The sequence below is a fragment of the Triturus cristatus genome, chromosome 4_2 (genome assembly GCF_964204655.1).
Source record: "Triturus cristatus chromosome 4_2, aTriCri1.1, whole genome shotgun sequence".
NCBI lineage: Eukaryota > Metazoa > Chordata > Amphibia > Caudata > Salamandridae > Triturus > Triturus cristatus.
Window position 1 is genome coordinate 421,642,280 of NC_140586.1, and position 26,213 is coordinate 421,668,492.

The 26,213-nt window shown below is 48.4% G+C and overlaps 1 protein-coding gene across 1 annotated transcript in view; it reads left to right on the top strand.

Moving 5' to 3' along the window:
* The window catches only part of SLC30A7 (solute carrier family 30 member 7), a 225,300-nt gene that overhangs the window by 117,468 nt on the left and 81,619 nt on the right, over positions 1-26,213 (top strand). Inside the window, exon 8 of the mRNA XM_085601904.1 lies at positions 13,305-13,440. Coding sequence (XP_085458030.1) covers positions 13,305-13,440 — 136 coding nt within the window. The remainder of the gene's footprint in view (positions 1-13,304; positions 13,441-26,213) is intronic.

The window sequence follows — 26,213 nt, forward strand, 5'->3', positions numbered from 1 at the left end:
TTGGGACTTTATAAGTGTTTAGTTATCCAGCACAATATCCTTGGTGCAACAACATCAACTGTTGCATGGCTAAACACTTATAAGGTCCCAAAGGCAAGACCTATTGGCTATGCCAATGCTTGTTTTGTTATATGTGCGGTTGGCCTCTCTGCTCACTCAGGTGGCTGCTTGGCCACTAACAAAGAGGTTATATGCGTGAACTGTCATTGAAAAGATGTTCTACTCTATAAACAAATATTTGAGTCTCTTGAGAACAGGCGGGTAACAGTAAGAGCCACAGGGTACCTAGTTAATAATAGAAAAAATGAACAAACCTGGGGGAAAAATCTTTCTTAATGCTTTTTTGCGGCTGCTGCTGCTTTTCTTGGCACATGAATAGCTGCTCTTCCTATTGCAGTGGAACATATATTTTAAATTTTAACCATACGATTTTCTGTTCCAACCCGAGTGTACCCAGTACATTTATAGACCAGCATCACTTTGGAGTAGAATGTCTACATAACCTAATGGCTGTGGGGCACCATGGTTCCTGTCGGAATGTTTGCCAAATCAGTGCATTCTGGGAGTTGTAGCTTTTTTCGGATTGAATTTGAGTAATTCATTTTCAATCGTTATTTTACTGTATCAACCATCCTGGGACTGGCAGTGTCATTGTTGGCGTGCCTGAGGGTTACATCTAGTCGTTTTTTTTTTTTTAAATTCTGGTTCTTTAAACATGGCCGAGCATCCGTGTCAGAAGGGAAATAGACCTGGCTGCTAAGTGCTCGTTGCACTGAGACCTCTTCACCCAGTAATGAGACTTTGCATTCAGGGACTTATAGTTTCACCTTTTCAGCGGGATGGGTCAAAACTTTATTTGCACTGCACACACGTTTGTGTTAAAGCTTCTACTTTCATTTGCTATGGGAAGAATGATTCAGTCCAATGCAGGGGCCCGAAAGTCCCAGCACGCTGCTGGCACAAAGTCCGGAGTAGCTTCATGTGTTACATAGCAAGTCTAGTGGGTCTGTCTGCGTCTTGACTGTGGCAGTCAATGAGAGCGAGAGGAAAGAGGAAAGTGAGGCAAGAAAAATGAGGCAAGGGCACGTGAGTGTCTAATAAGATCGGGGCTATTGGAATTATGCAATTTTGCAGCTGCTCCATTTTCTGCATAATTATGGTCTGTCTGTTTTATTATTTTTTATTGCTGGCAATAAAGTGGGTGAGAGTTAAATACACCCTCCGTTTTGCACACCTCCCTCCGGCCAGCAATGCAAATTAAAAACGCTATGACGCAGTAGGTGCTTTTTAAAAAGCTTTCAGCTGTGCAACATGGCTTAAAAGGCCGACAAAGCCGATAGTTTCCATGGGCTTTGCTACTGATTGTTTTTATTTAGTTGTTCAGGAGCATGTTTCATGGGTCATTTCCCTAGCATAGCCGGCAGCCACAAGTAAGTACCAAGCACGGTGCGCGCGCCCTTCAAGGAATGTGAGCTATGCAACTGGCACCAGGCCGCGCTGCTGCTCGCTCCCGAGCTCACTAGGCAGGGGAGAGAGAAGGCGGGACATGCACCCGCCTTTGGCCAATTGCGTGCTGTCTTTCTTAGAAAAACGCACGCAAAGGCCAAAAGGTGTCAGCAACAGAAAAAAGCACACGCACAAGCGTGTGCTCCGAGTTTAAAGCCCCTACAAGAAGCCTCGCAGAACAGCACATGCGCGCTGGCTCAGGCGAGACCTAAAAAGTGAGCCTATTGTCATCTTTCTCCAAAAAACACCAATAATTTTAACCTAGTGCATATTTCAGTAATTCACACAATACAAGGTTTAACAATAGTGAGTATTATAAAATGTTTAATTAAGGTTTAATAAAAAAACATGTCAGAGAGTCTTTCTTTTAACATAGTTTTTATTATTCTTTAACTAAAACATGTCTCTGAGTCTTTCTCTTAACATTTCTCAGCCCACAAAATGCAATCTTAAAAGCAATCACATAGGGCCTTGCACACCAGCTGAAGAGCACAGAGTTCCAGTTAGGAGTACGTTTCAGGTCTTGCCTGCGTTGCAGCGCATGCGCTGCTTCGCCTTGGCGAGAACTATTGTCGTTGCTTTTGTGTCCGGCTTCTGTGGAAGCGGGGTTGGTGTCGGCATTAGGCCCCGCCCACCCGGACTGGAGATTTCACTCGCGCAGGGCGTCTCTTCCAGACACGCGTACCGGAGGCTGCTTCTCCATGTTCACTTCTGTTATTGCTTCTTATAGCGGGCTGGAAGGATCGACCCCCTCAGTTAAGGGGTGTCTTTCAGGACAGGGAGTCTGCTTCGTGGATTAAGGATCTATCTATTCTCTGGATAAGGTTTCTTTTCCTATGGTGAGACCCGGGGATCTACTTGTGTGGAGGAAACTGACCAGTGGCCCCTACCCACTATCTGAAGCCGGAATCTACTCCTAAAGTTAGGCACCCTGGTCCTCTTCCCGTAGTAGGGGTGCAGGCGTACGCTCCAACTTCAGGGTTTGGAAGATCTCAGAGGAGGGATCTCTTCTCAACGGATCTGCTCTCGTATCGGGAATCTCTATACAGAGGGAATCTGTGGAGTTCAGCTTCTCTGCGGCGCCGTCTGCCACACCGAGCACCCCCTCTCTTTGTAGAGAGTGAAGGCTGCTCCCCGGAGCCCGGATCTCTTCGAGCAGTCGGGGGTCTGCCCCTCGCACCCCGGGTCTCTCCGACCCCGGGGTTGAGAGGATGGCAGCTCGAGCAGAGATCTCTGTCCAGTGAGTTGGTGAGGTGGAGGAGGGGCTGCTTCGTGCGGTAGAGATCTGCCCCTTCGGTCAGGGTCGAAGGATCTACATCTCTTTCCAGGGGGCGCCCTGGGATCTGTTCCATGGAATAAGGATCCTGTCCACCGACCAGCACGCTTCCAAGCTGGGGATCTACTCTCGATGTAGTGATCCCTGCTTTTGGTCTGGGGAGCCACCGACCCCCCTGCCAGGATGGGTGTTGGCTGCTGCTCGAAAGAGATTGCTGATAAAAATTGGGGTGGGAGGTAGAGGCACTTGCGGTGGGGTACCCCATCCATGCGACCGATCTTTCGTCTGGCAGAGAGCTGACTGGGGGGTGGGAGGTACATGTTCCCCAGTTATGTGACACGTCCAGTTGGAGATATGGTGCCCAGGTGCGGGGGTCTGTGCAAACGAGCAGGGGGTTGGAGACCTGTTGTGGTAAATGATTCACAATAGCTGCGATCGGAGCAGGGGCAGTAATTCTTTCTGGGCCCGGAGATCAGCTGTGGGTCTCCGGGGGGTGGAACGGTGCGCTGCGGGAGGAAATCTGTCCGCTGTGGATTGAGTGAAATGATATGTGGTAGTGGGGAAAGCACCCACTGGGGGGATATGACTTTGAACCAAGCCTTGGGGTCTGTCCATGGATGTAAACATGTTTTTTTGTGGCAGGGAGGGGCACCAAGATCTGTATGGGGGAGGAGGGGTGAGGTCTGTCCTCTGGTGTTGCAGGGGCTTGTGATGGGTGAGTGACCCGTTGGGCGGGTGACACTTTACACCTCCCAGACCCACATCGCCCCGGGACTTGAGGTCTCTCCGTGGCGGTAAGCCTGCTCTCAGTGGCAGAGGCAGTACGGGCACCAAGATCTGTGTGCCACGGGGCGGAGGGCTGCCCCCTAGTGAGGCAGCAACATGTCATGTGATGGAAATGTCATAGGTGAGAACTCGCCCTGCCGCCTGCCCACAGCGCTACTCTCCGTGGCTGACAAGGGCTTAAGTTCGCCCTAGAGCGGAGACACTGCCCCTCCCCCCTCCGCCAGGTGATCTGTCCCCACAAGCGTTGGTGTTGTTTGATTGGTGGGGGCTTACTCCACCTAGCCCCCCTGCCCCTTGTGGTAGAGGGGGCGGCCTTCCGAACTGACTATTTCGGCGAGGAGTATCAATTCCAGCTGAGAGGATCTGCGCGCGAGTCGCAGACCTACCCCTGTGGATCTCCCCGGATGCCTGGAGATCTGCCCGAGTGTCTAGGGATCGCCTCACGTGCCTGGACAACTATCCCTGTAAGTGGACCCCCGTGTCTGGAGATCTGCTCGCAATCCGGGGAGCTGCCTGGATGTATGTAGATCACCGCACGTGCCGGAGAATTTTCCCTGTCCATGGAAGTCTACCCCTGAGTCTGGAGATCTGCTCGCAGGCCTGGGGATCTTCCCGCGTGCAATGAGACCTGCTCCTGTGCTTGGAGATGTCTGCATGTCTGGAGACCTCCTCCCCTGCCCGGATAACTGCCCTCGTCCCTGGAGGTCGACCAACCTGCTTTTAGATCTCCTTGCATGCCTGGAGACCTTCTCTCTTGCCTGCAAACCTAACCATATGTCTGGAGATCTACTCTCTTCTCTGGCAACCTGACCGCATGTCTGGAGATTACCTGGAGAGCTGACCGCACGATGTAAGACCTGCTCTCTCCTGAACATCTGACCCGCCCCAGGCGCCTCGCTTTCAGCTGCCATATCGTGAGTTTTGCTCTCATGACTCTGGATTTGTGGTCACTTCTCCCATGGTTGGAGGTCTGTCCAGCGCCTGGCGATCAGCTGCCACGCTTTGAGATGTTCTCCCAAACCTGGGGACCTGATCCAGTGCCTGGAAATCTGCCAATCGACCTTAAAATCTTCTCTCGTGGTTGGAGATCTGCTGTCTTACTCCCTCCTATACATTTACAGAGGATTGATCTGCTCAGACAGCCCACCCCGGTGATGGTGCTCTAGCCATGGTTTGTAGATCTGTCACCCGACACCTCCCACGCCATCCGAAGTACTAGCATGCAAGGGGGTGGAAACCAGCTCCGGATCTCCCCGAGAGACTCCACTGTGGGGACAGGATACTTTAGGGACCGGGTTCTGCTGCTTTTGGGGTCCAAGCTGGGGCCAGCTGTTGGGGATCTAAATAGGGACATGATTCGCTGTTGTTTCCTGGGATTTATACAATGACACGGTTCTCTGCTGTTCATCATCATATCTCTTTATTCAATTATTTAACAACAATCATCAAAGAACAACAGTGATGAGACGCGTCATAAAAAAAACATCAAAAATCTATATAATGCAATACACAGTCATAACATATCCTAAGGTTACGATTAAAAGCTAAAAAGGAGTCTACAAATTTTATAAGTTTCACCATCGCAGAGCACTTAAAAAAAATTATCTTACAGAATGGCAAACAGCCGGTTCATTCGGAGAACATGAAATGCCGGTTTGTATTGGTGATACCCATAGCTTTAAGAATAGGTAGTAAGTGTCTGCGCCGGAAAGGCTCCTAATAGCAGCAAAAATAAAACCCAATATTTCAGCAGCAGCAGCATCCGTCAGATCAGCTCCATATATTTCACCAATGACTTTGTTTCCTGTCCAGGGCTTTCATGTTTAACCTAAAGCTTTCCGGGTCTTGTAGTTTTGGTTTGCTTCAATTGAGCAGGTTAGACTAACACCTGCGAGCACTGATGTCTAGGTTGAGAGCCCAGGGCTGGAAACAGTGTCTGTGATGACACGGATGGCCTGCTATAGAGGGCTTGAGACTTGAAAGGCTTCATATTACAAGTGTGCTGCTAGAATCTGTCACAAACCCCGCAGGGAAGAAATACCCTTACTGCATGATAACCCTATTTCTCCCAGCAATTCTTGCACCCATTTCTATGTTTTTCCAATGGGAATGGGGAATAACATAGAGAAATGGCCTCTGTGACTGGTATTAGCAAGCAGTGACTCATATGTGCTAACACATTTTCCTATAGACGCAGAATGGGTGCAACCCTTTGATACATCAGGCGCGATATTTCTATTTTCATACTGTCTTGTCGGTTCAAATTCTTCCAGTTATTACCAGGGGGGAGCTGCACGTGCAAAAACTGTTACTGGAAGCTTAATTTGAACAAAATCTGTCATTTCGAATTGTGAAAAAAATAAAGTTTGTGCACTGTTTAACAGTTAGACCGTGGCGCTTGCAATACGAGCATTCCGTGTATTGCTGGTTTAAAACACCGCAAAGTACCCAAAAAGAAAGGTATAATGCTGCCTACATTTCAGCACAGAGACGTTTGCCTGCTCTCACTGGAGTGCTGGGGAGCTTTGCGAAAGAGTATGTGGTGAGATGATTGTGGAATACAGGCACAGTGGTTGTGATCTGACAGTGCAGGAAGATTATAGTGCAGAGTGGCATTTCGTTACAGAGCTTGGTGATTGAGTCATCTGCCTCAAAGTGATGCCTCTAACGCATTCATGTAAAAGAATGCAGCAAAGTTAACAAGCATTGAAAATGCAATAGGTCTCGCCTTTGATTAAGTTAAAGCCATTTGCTTTGCTAATGGTATTGTATAGCAAAGCAAATGTCTTTAACTTAATGAAAGGCGTGACCTATTGCATTTTTAATGCTTGTTTTATTTGGGTGTCCCTCTGCCCATATGTTTTTTTTATTTTGTATTGTGGGGGGGGGTGTGGCCGGCCACCTTGCCTGAGCCTGTGCAGGACCCGAGGACCCCATCCTGTGGCCAACCCCGCACCGTGCACAGCAGGAGGGGGTGGCTGCTTATGTGGGTTGGATGCAGGGGTTGGCCATAGAGTTCACAACAAATGGAGGTGCACTGAACATAAAATAGAGAGTCCAAAGTGTTTCTCTGTTTCTTTGTTTGACTTTTATTTCATAGCTGATAAATACACAACAACAGCCAACGCGTTTCGTTCCTTTAAAGACAAATTTTAACAGAACTTCTTCAGGGCTCAAAATGACAGCAAGTCAAGTATAAGCTTTATATTTGATGATTGGTGAGTAAGAGATAGACAGCGAGTCCCACTTGATGTTAGGACATCCAAAATATCAAAATTATCTTAGTCGGTCGCAGAAGGTTTAAATATGTCTAGAGAACCAGTGGTTCAAATTAAAGATGAAAAGGTCCATTATAATGGTGACTATCAGATTTCTTAATAAAAATGTTAAGTCTGCCAAGTTGATACAGATACATATATTCACTGGGTTGTTATACGTTAGTTCAGAAAGGCATCCAGACGAATACAGGATCTTTCAATTTTCTAGCCCGCAATTCAGATAAACAGTAAAGGGAATAAAGTCGACACGAACGCTCGTGTCAACAAGCGCATTCTTAACTGGGATTTATCAAAACGTTCCGGCACACAGAGGATGATCTGCAGCGTTTAGGCAGGACGGGAGGTATCTGGTTGGGGAACCTGGCCATAGAGTTGTAGGTATATAACATTTTAATTATTGGAATAACATTTGAAACCTAGACATTTTATTAAATGAAATGTTGGGCACTGATACAGTTCCTCTTTAGAAGAAAACAATAGGTAATTACAGTGTACTGGTGATGCTGGCTTAACATCAGTGTCACCGGAATTATGCTATTGTGCGGCCGTTGTGGTTTTCGCATAGATATAGATTTGCCAAATTTACCACACAATTTATTATCTGCTGCATAATGTGCAGATTTTAACAAAAAAGGTGTTTCTTGCTCAAACGCATCAAAAGTTATTAAAATAGCAGTAACACATGTTACTGTGCACCAGAAATCACTTCGCAAATGCTGACTAATCAGCTTTCAGTGGCATATTGCTGTATTTGAGTGTTAAACTAGTACTAATAAAGTAAAACCTTTGTTCAGACAGTGCTAACATGACAAAATAATGAATTGATACTATCACACAATGTGCCGCATTATTTGCATTTTCTTGCCGCATAATTTAGTAAACCTGTCATATAATTTGGTCCTCCTTTGCTGCATAATTACAGTGGCCCTGCTTAACGTACACAAATAGTGTTTTTTCCTGAACAAAAAGCAACCAATAATTCACCTACCACAGCCCATCTGCGGTAAAGAAGTGCATTTCCCAACTGAAAACCTATTCTTCCATAACGAGATGTCAAAATATGCTAAAAGCTTTGTGCTTTTGCAGTGAAATATTTTACTGCTGTTGTTCATGATCTTCACAAATAAGAAACTCTTTCAGAGCAAGTGTCACATCACACCAGTGGTTGATCATCGTCCTAGAGTGCCAGCTAAAACCATTAACTGGGGGATTCAGGTTTGTTTGGCTGAGAAGTTTAATTTAATTATCTGCACTACAGTCCATATTAAAAATTAAACAATTTCTTATTTCTCTGTATGTAAAATTATAGACCGGCATGTATTAACAATGGCATTACTTTCCAGTAAGCATTTTTTATCTGACATTGTATACTGCAAACCAGATCGTTTATTATACAATATTAATTAAAATCATTGCATACAGTACCACGTCTACATACAAAATAATGTTTAAAAAAAACTATACATAGTAGAAATACTTAAAACACTTGTGAGTAAAAAGGAGTCTAAGGCTACCTAGACTCACAGAAATTCAGGGGTGGTGTGGTCTTGATCTTAGAGCAATACAGTCTGTTTAGTTTTCAGCTCTTAATAGGAATTTTATAAACTGGCAGTTTTGGATTGCGTCCAGGGCCGGACTGCGTATCCAGAGCAGCCCTGACGATGTTGATGGACCAGCTCCCGCTGCTGCTTTTGTTACTTAGGGCCGATATAGCAGTACTGCTGCAAAACTGTTTTCCAGTAACAAAAACGGCCCCATCCTTCCAGCCTCCCGGGGAAACGCCCGATGCCCGCTCCGGCCAGTCCGGCCCTGATTGCGTCTGCAGAGTTAAAACAGGGAAGGGTTGCTTGTCTGCAGGAGCGGATGCCACGTTGGCTGAAAGGCACTCTCAGAAGCTCTCTCCTGACCTTTTTAGAATTCAGGACAGATACAAAGTAGTTAACAAAGTGCTCTTTGGCTAACCTTCGCAGGTGGTCCATTGTGTGCTTCGAAGACATGACAGATGGCAAGTGTTGAGTCTTGAATTTTTGTTTTAGAAACAGAGTATCCAGGTTTAAGCTATTGCTAAGGTTTGAAGATGTTATAGTCATTTAATGCCATCCAAGCATGGTATCTGTTGATAGGACCTCATTACCGTCAGCAACAGACAGCTTCCTCATTTAACTATTGATGGATATTTTAAAAGCTGTGTAGGACGTTGTAAGGTCCTGGAGTGGTTGTATCCCAAGAGCTCTATGGCACAGTCTAACTAAAGCCTTGCCGGGTGTTAGACCTCTCAGCCTTAGGGTGATCTTCCCTCAAACCTTTTGTCTACTTGCCTCCATTTTTTTGCTGAAATACTTTATTTTTTTTGGGTGGAAAATATTTTTATTGATTTTTAGAACACAAACAACGTTAATACATGACGTCTTACAGCATGTTGCCGCAGTGCTGAGCAGGGAGATCAGTGAGATTAAGCATGGTTGCATTATACAAAACATCTTCGCATGGTGCATATAGACACCGGGGTCTGCACTGTCCTTGGAGCACGCAGTGTTTAACCTGCCTCAGATCATCATTATGGCATAACTGGGGGTGAACAGAGGGGTTGGAGTGGGGGGAGGCGGGTTCGGTTGTAGTGGCTCATTCTAGAAAGAAGTGTGGTCAGTGTGGTGAGGGCGGATGAGGAGGCTTGTGGGAGTGTCCTAGATATGTGTAAGTGGGCAAAGGTATACTGCGAGTCCATGTCAATGTGGGCGCGGTGGTGTTTATATCATGTGTGGGAAGTGTATAGCGTGTTTATGGCCGGTAGGCCCTCGTTTCCCACCTCCCGCTGAAGTGTGTAAGTAGGGTGGCCCACTGAGGGATATAGGTTGTCTGTACAGCTGTCGCACTGTCTTTTTCTGCCGGCTTCCACTGGGGGACTATGGGGGAATGCCAGTGATGTGTGAGTGTGGGTTTGACTAGTAGAAGTGCCAGGGCCTTGAAGAGGGCACATACTTTGTCTTTTCTTGCGCTTAAATATGCCCAGGCGCATGCTTCTCAGGTGTGAATGTCTGGTAGCTCTGTGACCCGCCCAGGGTGGTGTGGATCGAATGACAATAACTTTGGAGGGTAGGTCAGGACCACAGCATATGCATGAGGTCTGCGCCAGGAGCTCTGCAGCATGGGCATTCGAAGTGCGTCTCGGAGAAGTAGCAGTGTGGCTGAGCCGGGGTTAAATACGCCCTATGAAGTATAAAGAATTGTATGTTTTTAAAACAAGAGTTGCTGGAGACCTGTTTGGGAAACTCGATTGCCTGGTTCCATTCCTTGTCAAAAAAATTCCCCTCCCAAAACTGGAGAAACGGTGTTTCCTGGCCATGCATGTCTTTGCTATCGCCACCTGCAAGGCCCAGGGGAATGTAGGCAGGGCTTTCGGTAGGGGTAAACCCCAGATCGTGGATATTGGCAGGGGCATGAGCTTGGTGCTGGCTTTTTCCAGATAACGCCCAGCCGGACAGCCATTGGAATTGTCTGCAAGAAAGTATGCCTCGGAGGAAGGGGCGCCAAGCCTCCCTGGTCCACCGGCAGCTGTAATTTGGCACGGGCAACTCGTCTATGCCTGACTCCCCAGATGAGGGTGCAGAGGAGAGAGTCTAGTTCCTTAAAGAGGGAGCTTGGTGGAATAACTGGTAGGTTCGCGAAATAATATAGAAGGCTGGGCAAAATGACCATCTTTGCCAAGGTGATACTGCCTATGGGGGCTGGGGAAAGGAACTGGCAGAAATGTACCTGGGTTCAGATTCCCGCCAGTGCCTTACAGTTGTTCCCCTCATATAGGTCCTGGGGATTATGATACAGATAGACCCCTGGGTGACTGGATGCCTGAGCATGCTAACTGGGTATCGCCAAGATGTATGTCACATGGTTGTTGATCGGGGCTTAGTGTCTCAGAGTGGTGTAAGGTCAGCCACTATGTCTAGTATATATAGGAGCTGGTCTAGCATGTCTAGAAGCAGGTCATTTGCATATAAAGACACAGCTTGCATCCTGCCCATGAGTGGGATGTCCCACTCCCGATTCTCATCTCGCAGCTGCACGGTGAGGGGCTCCACTGCGAGCACAAATAGTAAGGGAGAAAGTGGGCGGATCTGGGAGGTTGGCTTGGAGTACAGTATTCAGGTGTAGGATAAAAGTCTGGGCCTGATCCCGATACGCATGAGTACTGTGACTAGGTAGTGTCACGTTAGTCCTTCAAATGCCTTCTTTAGGTCGAGAATGAGAGAGGCCGCATGCGAAAACTGTTCCCTCACCTGGACCTGCACATGCAAGAGGCGATGAATGTTCTGGGAGTTGCTATGACCATGGACAAAGCCGTTTTGGTCTGAGTGTGCTAGTTTCGGGAGGATCTGAACGTACCTGTCAGCTAGGATTTTCCCGAAGATTTTATAATTTCACTGAGGATGGCTATGGGCCTTTAAGATGCCAGTTGTATAGGGTCTCTGTTAGGGAGGGAGACCAAGAGGGAGTTTTGGAGCAAGTGCAAGAGTTTACCAGTGTCTAATGCCGTTCCGTCCATTTCTGCAAGGCAGGGTGCCAAGAATGATGAGTAGGTGCTGTAGTATTCCAGAGGCAGACAGTCTAATCTCAGTGTTTTGTTCCGGGCGAGATCGTGGAACGCCTGTGCCACGTCCGTTGACTTGATCGCCGTGTCCAGGGATAGTCTAGTGGAGGCCGAGATGCACAGGAGGGTAATGCCGGTCAGGAACGCATTGGAGTAATTTGCCACAGCGTCGGGTAGTGCCCTGTAGATGGATGAGTAGTAGTCTTAGAATGCCTGCAGTATATCTTGTGTGTGGGCAGTGTTGCCCACCAGTTCGACCACTTCGGTGATGGGGCGAGCCTGCCGGATTAGCCAAGGCAAGAGTCTGCCAGATTTGTCACCTTCTCTGTGGACTTTAGCTGCATGGGCTGTGAAATTGTAGCGCCCAATATTTTCTAGGAGGGCGGCTTAAGAGGTTTTTGCTTCCATGAGTTGCTGGGAGAGTGTGGGGTTAGTATCAGTTGCTTTGCTCAGGTCAGCTAGGTTCTGCTCAGCTGTCCTTATCCAGGGTCCTGCGGACTCCTGCTATCTGTTGGATACACCGTTACCACATTAAATGCATCCCACTGTAGAATTCCAAGCAATCTCGTGGTAACTTTCACGTTGGGGACAGGAAATACCCATTTGAGGTCCATGATGTGTGCGTCGTGAATGAAGACTGTGCACCCCAGGTAATCTGTGTGTTGAACCAGGGGTACCAATGGGGCAGAGTAAAGGAAGTTGTTGAGCTGTACATGCAAATTGAGAAGTATGGAGTGGAAGGAGTAGAGCCGGGATCCAGGGTGTCGGGATCGCATCCATAAGTGACCAGTAATGTGCCCAGTTCCGAAAGCTGCCTGCCTGCGCGTGGGGGAGGGAGAGAGGCTTGGTGGGATGGTACTTATCCAGCGCTAGGTCGAGCATGCAATGGTAGTCTCCACCCAACACCCACGGCAACGTGGTCTTATGGGCAAGTGCAGTGGAGAGGGCATCCCAGAAGGCCCCCTGCTCGTTGGTGGGTGCGTAGATGCTCACGGGGAGTAGTGGCCGGCCGTCTAGCCAGCCTTCAGGGATTGCAAAGCAGCCTTCACTGTGATTGGTCATGCTTGTTTCCTGGAAGGGGACGCCAGGGCGCACCCATACCAGGGTGCTTCGTGCATACGCCGAGTAGCTGGTGGCACAGATGAGGCCTCTCCAATGCACGCACGATTTGCGCTTGATGCTTCATATAGGAATAGACTATCTAGCGCTGTCTGGCGGTGTGCATGTTTAGGATGTTCAATGTGAAACAAATTTCAGCTGAGGGGGCCATGACGATGTTTGTGTGGAGTGAGTGGCATGTGAGGGGAGGCTACCCTGGGGCAGTGTTGCCTCGCTGTACTGCCCTGCCCATGACCAATGAACCACAGGGGGCCCTCCCAACATGGTGGAGCAAGAGTAGGGGGGGTAAGTGATATGAGGTAACTGTAACAACTTGGGGATTACATGTTCGATATGCCATAGTGTTTCATGGGAGTAAGGCTAGTTGTTGGTATATAACTGTGTAGCCTAGTTACCCATAGAGAGTCAAGGGGCGAAGCATGCCAATGTCGATGGGCGGTCGCTGTCTGTCCCCGTGTCCAACGCCGGGGTCTCACACGGGGTGAGCGCTGGGAGAAGGAAAATGTGTAGAGTGGGGAGCTCAAGTGAGGTGGACAGGCAAGGGGGGCCTCTTCGTCAGTGGTGGCACTCACAATGCTGGACTGTCCCTCCTGAAATTTTACTTCTATGGGATGCTAGTCTGATTTTGCTGGAGATAACATTATGTCTCAAATCAAATTCTAGCAGTACTCAATAATAGGCTTATAATTTCTAGACTTTCTCATTTACTTTCAGAAAAGTGATCATGTTCTCATTTTTGTTTGTAAAATTTCAGGTGTCTTTCTGCATATTGTTGCTGATACCCTTGGCAGCATAGGAGTTATTGTGTCAGCAATTCTGATGCAGAACTATGGTTGGATGATAGCAGACCCAATCTGTTCGATGTTGATATCAATACTTATTGGAGTTAGGTAAGTGGGGATACTATTCTTTACACAAAGCAAAAGGAAGACTTGATCAAAAATGGGTTGAATATTGAAGACTGAAGATGTGTGTATCTTTTTGATCCTTGCTTGTTTTCCTTCCAGTAATGCCTCTGCTAATGCCTTTTGTTGCTCCCCTTTGCCTTGGTTTTTGACAAATGTTATTTAGAATTTCAACTGATTTTTTTTTATTTTTTTTATATGTTTATTCAATTAACATCGAAATCATCTAGTACAGACAGAATGTGATTCCTGCGGTCAACATTCAGGCATTTAAACAAAGCCAACGACCATATGGCATTACATACGAAGGGGCTGTAAGCAGAGATATCATAACAAACATGCCTCTTCATTCCTTTACCTGTGGTGGTCGGAAATAATCGCTGGCATGTAAAATGGTCTTTAATAGAGAAGGCGGTTGACCATAATCGAACCAAACCCAGTTAAAAGAAGATCTCTCCCACACATCCCCATGTACTTGTTAATCAAGTTGTCATCAGTTTTGGACAGACTGATCACTAGTCACGGAGTCTACGTCCGAATCCGCCTCTGCTGTTCTCAATAAAAGCGCGAGTGCCTCCCAAGCTCTTGCCGTTTCTAAAGCTTTGTCACTATGCGCGCGACTAGCTGCTTGAATCCTAGCAGTGCCCTCGCACTCTGCCCATCGGAGAAAAACACCCCTCCATCTCTTAATGCTCGGGTTTCGTTTAGATTTCCAGTGCGCTGTAATCTTTTGCTTGGCTAACACCAGCCCCAAGTCTATAAACTTGCTAGTGATCTTTGTTTTGGAGGTGTGAGGGAACCAGTGGAGTTATCAGGGGCCTGGCGCTAGTTCTACAATCCTCTCTGTGATGTCAAAGAGCAGCTCCATCACCTCCCCCCAATAACCAATCAATTTGGGGAAGTCCCAGAGCATATGGCGAAGCTCTGTCCCCTACTTGGTGCATCGCGAGTAGAGCGCTGTGGTCACATTAAAATATTTGTTAATTTTTACTGGAGTCAGATACGCCCTATGCAAAATAAAAAATTTAACCAGCTGGAATCTAGTGTTTCTAGGGCTTTTCCAAGGCTGTTCCAACAATTCAGACCACACCTTCTCAGGGATCTCAATGCCCAGATCCTCCTCCCATTTCCACTGCAGGTCCGCCAGAGGGGCGAGCCTCTCTCGGGTCATTCGTCTATATAAACATGTGACTGCCTTGAAAGTACCCACTGCCAATACCACATACTGGCAAACCATGGAAGTCTGCGGCTCAGAAGCCCCTCCCCCAGTGCTTCTGAATGACCGCTATAAGGGCCGAATGGAGCAAATAGTCCCCTCGAGGTAGATCATGTTGGTCCCTCTGAGTCTTGAGCGGTATAAGGGCATTATCATCATACAAATCGCCCAGCGCTGTCAGGCCCAGATCACTCCATTGATTCAGTGCTGCCCAGTTACCCCCGTGAGGAAGTACCCTACACATAGTGATGGGGATCTCAGAAGCATAAGGGCGCGCAATCTGCGCTCTCCTCTGACTCCTGTTCCAACATAACCAGAACGTTTTGTATTCCGTAGGTAGTATTTTGAGACAAAGCGATTGCTGCAAAATAATACAGGACAAGGTACGTCTGCCTTCCCTCTCGCTCACTCCTCTAAACTCCAGAGCCATCGCTTGGGTAAGCCATTGCAGTTGGGCTGCTAAATAATAAGACTCGAAGTCCAGCACCGCTAGTCCACCCTCGCCTCTCGGCCGCAAGAGGGTTTTCAGGGGCACTCTTCGCCTGCCGGTGAGCCAGAGAAATCTCGTGACCATCGTTTCCAGGCGCTTAAAGATCGCCGCCAGGATCCAGATGGGGAGGGTCCCAAAATAATATAGAAGCCTAGGCAGCGTCACCATCTGAAGCAGAGCCACTCGCCCCCGCCACAGATAGTGGGAGCGTCCCCCAGAACTCCATAGTACCCTGAAGCCCCCGGATGGCCCTGCCCACGTTCCCCCTCCAAGAGATCCGCCTGAGTATGATAAATACGGGTCCCCAGGTAAGTCAAGCAATTGTACTCCCAATGAACTCCATCAGTACTCGAAGGACCCTCCCTCGGTTGGGCCACAGGAAATAGGCAGGACTTCTCCCAGTTCACCCTATGTCCCGCCATCAGTTCAAGATCCCAGAGCAGTCATCTCGCCCCATCGAGGGCAGCTGCTGTGTCCGCTAAGAACATAAGGAGATCATCAGCATAAAGCGCAATGTATTGAATATCGCCATGGACATCGAGGCCCCTGTATCGACGATCCGTCCGGGCATGGGCCGCTAATGGTTCAATAGCCAAAGCAAAAATAAGTGGGGAGAGTGGGCAACCCTGACGTGTCCCTCTGCTCACCGCACATGTACCTGAGTTCAAGCCCCCCGTCTTAACGCGCGCCGTAAAGAATCTATATAACAATGCTGTCCAATTCACAAAGTCCTCCCCTAGTCCAAATGTGCGCATAACCTGAAATAAAAAAGGCCATTCCAGACTATCTAATGCCTTTTCAATATTAACCGAGAATATGGCAGCTGATGCCCTCGAGTATGTATCAGATTGCAATATGCGCAGTAGCCGTCGCACATTAACCGCTGTATTTTGCTTTGAAATAAAACCCGCCTGGTCGGTGTGGACCAAGTGGGTGATATGGGGGAGCAACCGGGCTGCCAGAATCTGGCTCAAGATCTTATAATCGGTAGGGAGCATTGACAGAGGCCTGTACGCAGTTCTATCTGAGGGCGACTTCTCTGGTTTCAGGAAGGGGATTATTATCGCTTCACGGGTAGTGACAGGGAGATGTCCCACCTTCCTTGCCTCATTATAGAGGGTCACTAATTTAGGGGCAATCAGATCTATGTAGGTGAGATAAAATTCAACCGGCAACCCATCCGCTCCGGGGGTCTTTTTGCACGCCATATGCTTAATCGCACCTCACTTCCCCCAATGTGATGTCCTGACCGAGTTGCCCTGCTTCTGAGTTAGCAATTACTGGGAGATTTGCCTCAGCCAAAAACCCCATTCATCAGGACCTTACTTTGGTAAAGATCAGTGTAATATGCATGGAACTGCTAATTAATTCCCTGTTGTGTGCGACAAAGTTCCCCCGATGGGCTACATAATTCTAAAATAGGCGATCCCCGCCGCTCAGGGTTGGCCAACCAAGCCAGTAAGGTGCCAGATTTATCCCGCTCGGTGTGGGCGCGTGCAGCATATTTCCTATAGTCGAAGCAGTGCAGTCTCTCAACTTCCACAGTGACTGCTACTCTCGCTTCCAGTAAGGCCCTGTGTCTTTGAGGCTGACCAGGTCGAGCTCGCTCTTGTTCTCGCAGGCATCGATCAGCAGTATCTAAGTCTTGGAGTATGGTCTTCCTGACCCCAACCACATTGGAAATGCACAGTCCCCTCACCACCACTTTAAAGGCATCCAATTCCACATCAATCGAAGATGCTGAGCCTTCGTTCTCCAAGAAATATTGGGTCACCCCAGTGCCCATAGCCTCCCGAAACGCCAGTTCGGAATTGCCGGGCGCACCCGAGATCATTCAACCCTGACCAGTAATGGGTTATGATCCGACAGTGTCCTGGTGAGATACTCATTATGTGTGATCATAGTATACAGGTCTGGGGAACAGAGTATAGCATCAATCCGAACATGAAGTTCGTGAAGGGCCGAGAAAAAAGAAAAGTCTCTATAAGTCGGGTGATGCGCTCTCCATGCGTCTACCAGACCCCAGTGATCCTGCCAGACCCTCCTAGCTCTAGCTATCTTAAGGGTAGGGGCAGTGTTGAGGGGTGGGTGAGACCTATCCAGCAGGATATCAGAGACCGAATTAAAATCCCCTCCCATGAGAACTGTGCCGGTCATATAAGGCGCCAGTTTCCCAGAGAGTTGGTCGAAAAAGGTCGGCTGATCAATGGTAGGCTCATAAACGCTACACAACGTAATGTCCCTGCCATTAAGACGGCCCAACACCACCACATACCTGCCCTCAGGGTCCGTGACCTGCTGCACTAGCTGAAAAGGGACCCCCGCCCTAACCCAGATTAAAACTCCACGCGCAAAAGCAGAATAAGCGGTATGATACACTTGACCTCTCCATCTACGCTGCAGGGCAATACCCTCCTGACCAGTGATATGTGTTTTTTTGAAAAAGGCTATCTGAATCCCCCTACGTATTAAATAAGCATGTATCTTATAGCGGCGGCCCATTGTGTGCAGACCCCTAACATTCCAAGATACGCATTTTAAATCCACCAACAATTCCATGATGATATCTGTGCCCAAGAGTCATACCGAGTGCCAGTGATGCGTTGCATGGGTCCCAATAAAACAACCCCAAACCCCAACTCCCCCTCCCAAGGACAGTAACTATGAAAGGAGCTCCCATCCAAACCTTAATAACCTAAAACTAAATAAAACCTCCGACTACTTCAGAGGCAGTAGTGGACATGACTGACCGGGGACATGTACCCAGCTCGCGAGGCACCAGCTATGATGAAGCAAAGCAAGCTCAGGGACCCCACTCAGGATAATACAGTAATAGAGGGGAAATGAAAAACTACTGCCAGGAACTAATAGCTAGGTCACACAATATCATCCGCACTTTGGGGTGTTATCACTGGCAATTTCAGGCTGCTACCATTCAACGTGTCCGAGTCATTGTCTGCCGATCCGTTATCGGACCTCGCGTCATCATCCATTGCAGGAAGACTCTGATTCTGGGATAAGGATAGCACCACCTGCAATGCTGCAGCCCGCTCCTTCATTGTTTGGGTTGTGCTAGGCAGCTCCTGGGCTCTTCTCCGTGATCGCCGTATTCTCTGAGATCTAGGACGGCTGGTCCCTGCAGTCGTTCTCTCCCAGGGCACATCCGTTGCCAGTCCCCCTATGTAGCCTTCTAGCCAGTCCCACGCGTCAGAGGGAGAATCAAAGTAGCGAGTGGCATTGTCGAGCACCATGTGCAGCCGGGCCGGGAACATCAGGGCGTTCTGCAGCCCCTCGTCTCTCAGGGCTTTTTTGACTTCCATATAGGAAGCTCGCTTCCGCTGAACTTCCAGATTATAATCCGGAAACAGAGTGACCTTACTATTGTCTACTTGAAAGGGGCCCTCTGTCCCTCTGCTGCAGAATGTCCCTGTCCCGTAAGTGAAGCAGACGGGCCACTATCTGTCGCGGAGGTCTTCCTGGAGCCAAAGGTCTAGCTGGCACTCTGTGGGCGCGTTCCAAAGTATAGAAGGAAGTCAGCCCCTCAGGGGCCACCACTGTTTTGAACCAATGTTCCAGATAAGGTACCATATCGCTTCCTTCGGTTCCCTCCGGCAATCCTACCACACGGACGTTGTTCCGCTGATTGCGGCCTTCCGCGTCTTCAGCCCTACGCTCCAGGGCACTGACTCTGTCTGTGAGGGCACTCAGTTGAAAATCTCAGTCGCTTTCTGCGCCGGCAGGAACTCTGCCACAGAAGACTCATTATACCTGACCCTTTCTGATAACTTCTTGTGTTCCTCGCGTAGAAGCCCCAAGCCCACCGCCACTGTACTGATATCCTGGTGCAGGGTGGCTTTGGTGTCAGAGATGGCTTCAAGGATTTGCTGCAGTTGGCATTGTAATGGGTCCCCCAATCCTGGCTGCAGGCGCTCAGTCACGCTGTCATCGTGATCCTGCGTGGATCCGGTAGGTTTATTCCTGAGTTTGCCAATGGCGGTGTAGCCCACAGCAGGGGAAGCTCTGGGCCCCAAATAGATGCTCGCAGCTCTGTTACCAAGTGGGTGCGACACCTGGCTCCCCAATGTGAGTAAGCAGAGAAACCACCAGCCCCATGGCCCCCAGCAGGATAAAGACTGCTCTCCTGCACGTACCACCAGTAATATCACCAAGCAGACACTGTAGGGCTTCCCTAAGCAGTAGTTCATGCCACAGATAAAGTCATAAAGGAAAAGTGACTGTTCGCCACTCTGCGTGAGTCACGGCAGCGGGGGGGAAGCAAAGCGACCTCCAGTTGCAAGCGCTGCAAAGGAGATAACCGCAAGCACCTCCCTCCCGCTTTACAGGGTGCCAGAAGTTGGCCTAGCGCCCCAAGGGGAAGACACAGGCACAGTCCGAAGCACAAAGCTCGAAATGACGACCAGGTTGTATCCTGCACCCGCAGCCAAAGCCCAGGCACACACCGTGCTCCAGTGCTCAGGATTGCGCCCTCCTGTTGGCAACCACTGCAATCTGAGAGGCGCCGCTGCTGTGGGCGATGGGCTTCTCCGATCAGGGCCGCAACCGCGCTAGTCTCACCTCCGGCCAACACGGACTGCGGACTCCGGTCTCCTCCCTCGGCGCACACAGCGCCGCTCCCTCTCTCCAGGACTTCCGAACCCTCCACAGCAGGGCACCCCCTTCAACACACTCGGCGGGAGCCTCTGGGGTCAGCAGCAGCGCGAACCGAGGCCTACATGCGGTACTATGCCGGGAAGTCGCGTCGCGTAGCGGCCGGACCACCGCAGGGATCCAGGAAGGTAGGCTTTTCCCCTCAATGGCCGCTCTGGGAAGCACATCGGTGTCACTAGGGTTGGTGTCACCCAGTGCGGTCCGCACCCCCCTAGTGACGCCACTGTTCCTGTGAAAAGGTAAGCCTGTCACAAGCACAGCAGAATGCCGAAGTGAAACCGAGAAGCCGTGAGGGGCGCGGGATGCCTGGGTGAGGTTCGCGGCAGCCACATTGAAAGCACTGCCACTGACGACGGCATACCAAGGAAATCCTGCACTTCTGGGGGGATAGCAGTAATTTCTTTCAGTTGATGTTTAAAAAATGTTTCATTTTTAGGTCCAATAAAACAATTATTTTCAAGTAAAACTGTTTGTTGTGCTGTAGTTGCAATCCACACGCCGCCTTGCCATTTCCTATAGAATATTACATTTAAAAGCATACAAGCACGTTCCCCTTACCTTGTCGTCCGGCATTTTGGCCGTCGTTCAGGGGAGGTGGCGCAGAGACAGGCAGGCTGAGGCTGCTGGCTCCTGGAGGAAACTTCTTGCCAGTGACTCGGTGGACGAGTTGCAGGGGACGCTGGAAAACAGCCCCGATGAGCAGAGTCTCCCCTTGGCCCCTAATGCAGAGAACATTTTACGCAGGCATAGCGAGAGCAGAGCTAACCTCGAGCTCTTGGCGCGGCCAGACATCTGAGGAGATTTATTTTGTTTCACGAGGGAGGGAGTCGGTGACGCAGCCACGGACCCCGCCACTCGCAGGGACGGAAGCAGGGGCACATAGCCCCCTTTCTGTTCAGTGAAGCTCCATGCACTGCCCGGGACCTCCGAGCTGCTCCGTGCAGCAGCAGCACTGACACTGCCCGCTTGCCATCAATCCCTCCACACACAGGGGGATACACGTATCCAAACACTCCGGCATGAATGCCCCGCTGTTTTGCTTCTTTCTGAACTGTAGGCACGGAGGTGTGCGCATATGCGTCAGGCGGATGGCCTAAAGGAAGTCATTGGCTCTATTTCGAAAGCACGCCCCCAGTCCCCAGATGGTGTGGTGTCACTCCATGTGATGGTGTCACCCGGTGCGGTCCGCAACCCCTAGTGATGCCACCGGGCGCCGGTCTCGCCTCTCAGCCCCAGGGAACACCGCAACCAGCGGTGTCGTATCACCCTCCAGGTGCCGCCGTAGCAGCAGGACAAATCGGTGCAGCCCCAGTGAGCTCTGGCAACAGGATTAATGGGCGGCTGGTGCGGAGCTCCTCACTTAAGCGTCCGCCATCGGCCCCAGTCAAGCCACGCCCCCTTTAGAATTTCAACTGATAAGCGCTGCTCTGAGATCCGCACTTACCTTATCTTGGTGGTGCCTTTAAGGATGAAAAGGACGACCTTCTCCCGTTCTCCACCTTGCCTAATCTTAGTATAGAGAACAGGCTAGGTGATGATAAAGGCTGATGTCAACTGCTGACCATGCAAAATACGACACCAGGACAAGAACGAAGGGAGCTGACACCCAGAAGATTGAAGAAACTCCAGCATTTTGAGGAATAAAGACTAATAAGGCAAAAAAAACTTAAACAATCAGTTCATGACAAAGGTATAAATCACAAGAAACATAAGCCCTGGCCAAAATATATGTCAAGAAATAAGAGCTCAACCCTAACTCTGCACTTGTTAGAATGGTGAAAAACTAGGGGTTGAAGTCAAGGGGCCATTGAACGCAAGAAGACTACTTGAAGTGTTGTGCTGCACCTCTTGCAGCTTTAGTTTGCCTTAAATATGATTCAGAAGATTTACCTATTGAACACTCTGAAAGTGAAGGAATGCACCATCTTGGTTTGGGCAGAATACCATAGGTTGAAAACAAAAGCAAGGATGCAAAATTTCCCACTAGGTGTCACTGGTGAGCACATAAATGAAATAGTAAATTTCTTACAAAAATATTTCTCATAGTCGATCATAAACTTTTTGAACTCCAGTTGCAAGAGGTTGCACAATATGGCAGAAAAAAGCTGAAGAGAAAGGCATGACGAACCGCAAGCGTTGACCATGCCTGAATCCATCATTCTCTGTTGGCAGCAGCAAGAATGCCGCACGCGGACCGTATCGCTCTACGGTACAGGGAAAGAGCTGCAGCAGCTCAGAATGCTGTACACGGACAGCGTCTTCCCCCACCTCCCTTAGATGCCTGTAAAAGCAACAGTACGCAGCACTTCAGAAACTGCTCAAGAATGTGGTTATCAAACTGATTTTTGTGATAAGAAAATTCAAACCTGTCATAGATGCATTGCAAACTGCATTGGCTTCAGGTGGAACAGAGAATTGAATTCAAAGTCTTGTGCGTAGTGCATCAGGATCTATACGAGTCTGGCTCCCCACTATTTAATACTGTATCGCACTAAACATCTTTTCATGCTCCCTGTGATCGGCCAGCACTAATGTCTTTACAGTAGGTTGTGAGAAAGGTTAAAATCACATAAATAGCATGGATCATCACTCTCATTAAATAATGACTCGACGAGTGTTTCTGAGATGATCCTGAGAGTGGCTTGAGCATTCACCGCTCCAGCATTTCTATTTAGGGGACAAACCAGCAGTGAGCTTAGTGCTTGCCTGAGAACTGGAGAGCTATTTGGGTTACGTTAGGCCAGCTGTTGCAACAGTTCATCCGACCAGGGGCAGATAGAACACAATGGTGAGTGGTCCCATGGGCAGAGACCTGGACCCCCAATGAGATTACTGAACTGTGTTTTCGCCGTAGTCAGAAGGCGTGATGGTTTCCAGCTTTATGAACCAGTGCGGGCCTAGGCTTTTGAACAGTTTTTGCAAAGTGGTGGTGTCATAAGGGCTTTGGGGCTTTATGCCTTCCTAGCTCCCAAGGCCTCCCGAGCTGTTCAGTTGCCCTGGCTGTATGGCTGTTCTGGACATTTTGGGTTTGTGTTCATTGAACCATTGGGTTTTATCCTCAAAATGTTTTTGACACCCACAGAAAAGGGATAAAGTCTCTGAAGCCAGAGTGTGTTTTTGGGATTAGTTGGGTCGGGCGAACATCAAAGCAGGATGGAGTAGCTGTACTTGGTCATAACCTGCACCAGGAAATTGATTAACTAGCCATTTGTCAGGTAGCGGTGCAGAGCTCCTACTGCTCCCCCTGCCCTTTTTCTACAAGTTGTCTCAACTCCAGGTTAGGATCTGCAGAAAGGACCCACTATTTCTCCAATCTTAAATTAGTGTCCAGCTCTGGGGGTGTGGAATTCCTGGCGCTCAATGGCCAGAAGATATTCTTTGGAGTCAAGGACAAGTTATACTTGTATTGTCCACTGGACAAGTAGACCTAACCTCCTGCAGCGCAAACATTAGCTACCAGTTTACACTGCACAGTAGGGTTATGGGAAAAAGAATTGTCTATTGTTAAAGCAAGATACTCATCCACTTGAAGAAAAGGTTCAGAATTGTATATGTGATCCATAAATGCAAAGCCTTTGTGATTACAGCTGTACCCTAAGGAAATGCATTAAGTTGTAAGCTCAGCTTGCATTATTGACAATATGTATTCATGGTTGAAAATTGAACAATTTATGACTTTTTATAGTGCTCCTAAAATGCTCTTTAATTATGTGAAAATGCATGCAGAAAAAAGGAAGCAAGATTTGTGATGGTTGTGACTTATATAGCCACGGCCAATTCCGGGCGCTGACGGACCTGCAGGGTGGGCGCGACGCCGGTTTGATGCTGAGGTTCACGTATGTGCGGGTGCGACAGGCAATCTGCGATATTAACCCGGCATATCCGGCCGAGCCGTGCACGCTGCTGGCACTGCAGGCAGTGCTGGCGGGGAGGTGGGGGGGGGACTTAGGGGCCTGATCACCAAGCTGTACAATGCGTCCCTTAGGGAAACTGATATCAGTGAATCCCTCTCATAAAATAGGTGGAATGCTGTCTTGTGCACCGCATTATCATTAGATGCCTGAAAATGATTTTGTGTGTTAACTGGGCGTTTGACGGCAAATTGCAACCTTCATATAATCCACTTTAAATACCTACATCAGCTCTATTATACACCGCTTCAATTGCGAAGGTTTGGCTTGCGTGAAAGTGCATGCTGCGTGCGCTGAGGGCAGACGGATGCGGATTTTATACACCTGGCCTGGAGTTGCGCTGGTATATATACATTTTGGTTAATGCTCACTCAAGTGCTCACAGATGTTATAATGGAACCTGTGGAGTGTATGCCTGCTATATGTCTGCTGAGCTGGGTACAGGGGCTTAAACCTTGCAATTTTTTGCTTTAACGGTGCATTTCTGGAAAGGGTGCCCGGGGACTCCTCTCCCATGTAAAACCCTTAACTTAGTGTGTGATTTAGTACCCCGACTTCCTTTTGTATGCTAGATTCCGACTCTGCCTTTAGTAGGTTGTTTTTCAACAGACTGACACACTTTACCCAGCCTCATTTGCATTCTGTTGGAGCTATTGGGGTGGTCTTAAATTTAAATCAAGCAATTTGTGATCCGGACGGGGTCTTGGGTACATATGAAACAGGAAACGGAACAGAGAATGTATTGCTTGCTCCGCGGAGCAGATTGCAGAGCTTCTCTGTCTTGTTTGTTCTCATTTTTTACGGATATTGACAGGACTTTAAAAGCATCAGTGGCATTATTGACCATTCATCTGCTCCGCAGACACCCTGCAGCTCGATTAGCACTTTATAGAGACTCCTGGTGCCTGCAAAAAAATCATTTTATTCACAAAATAAGTAGAATTGGAAGGCCGCTTTCCCTAATCTCTTAATAGCCTTCCCCACACCTGTTCCACTGGAAAAGGCAGCCTAATGTAAACTTTATGCACACTGTCACACCTTTCCCATTCATGCACACACACGAGTGCATCCTTGACACTGCATGTATGCATGCAGATTGTTAGCTACACACATTCTGCCCCAGGAACACACAGCCCCAGTGGTTTATCCTCTGCACCAAATTGCAATAGGTCTCTCCTTTGATTAAGTTAAAGCCATTTGCTTTGCTAATGGTATTGTATAGCAAAGCAAATGGCTTTAACTTACTGAAAGGCGAGACCTATTGCATTTGTAATGCTTGTTATTACTTTTAAGCAAGATAAATCAAAAACACAGGCACTTCCAAGAGGTCATCAGCCAATGGCGAGATCGCTGTAGCGAAAGCACATGTGCTGTGTCATTAGAGGCATACATCATATCAGACATGTTGTACATAATTGTTATACCACTAAACCGAAGACAAGCATATTATTCGCAGCACACATTTAGTCAAGAACAGCATGAACTGTAATTCACTTACAGAATGTACGGTGATCTGGTATCTGTTGGCAGATCAATCTCTGATGCGTTCTTTCCAGCATGGTCACCTCATCCTACAATTTATTGGCTGTTCTGTACATACTTGCCCAAATTTCTTCAGCAGTTGCTCATTCTTCTGTACCTTTATCCAACATATCAGATGATCAGTCTGTTGCTGTTTGATACTTAACCAGCTGTAATGTAGGACAAGTGCACACATTTTCTTGATCGGGTTGCTCAACGGAGAATGTATAATACCCAATAGGCGCATTTCGGGTTCTAAGTCTAATCACAGCAGTACTGTCTTGATATCTGCCCAACACTGCCCCCCAATAATGGTCCAGTTTTGGGCATGTCCAAGTGAGCTCTATTAAGGGTTAGCTTTGGCAACAATGACGGCATTGCACATGTTCTAGACAGTATGTTAAAATATATTAACCTAAACCTAGCATTGCTAGTTACTGTCTGTATTAAAGAGACTACAACATCCCAATCTTTTGGGTGCAGTTCAGTGCCATTGTCTGCCCCTCCCTTTTGCATGATTGGCACTTCCATTGTGTCACTCCTTATTGCAGTGTATAGCCTGGTTATCCTTTTGCAGCCTTGTCTGTGGACACTAGGACCACCAGTGTACATGGTGTAGGCCGGAGTTGGGTCATGGTGTCATGCCACGTGTTCCGCATTACCCTACGTAACCTGTAATGTTGCAAAAACAGTTTAACCTCTTTTGGGGGTTTTCTTTGGTCTTCTTCTTCAACACTGAGGAACCTATCCTCAATAAACAGGGTTCCTATGCTTTTTCAAGTCTCTGTTTCCCTGGAGACCTGCCCATGTCTATTTCAGTCTAAGTTCAAGAAGCGCCTGTAGTGGGGCCTGGGGTGCATAAGGAATTTTGAGTTTATATTTTTTCCATGTGCACTTCCTGCAACTAAAGCTATTCTAACCTGCGTTGGTATCTGCTGCCACTATCGGCTGT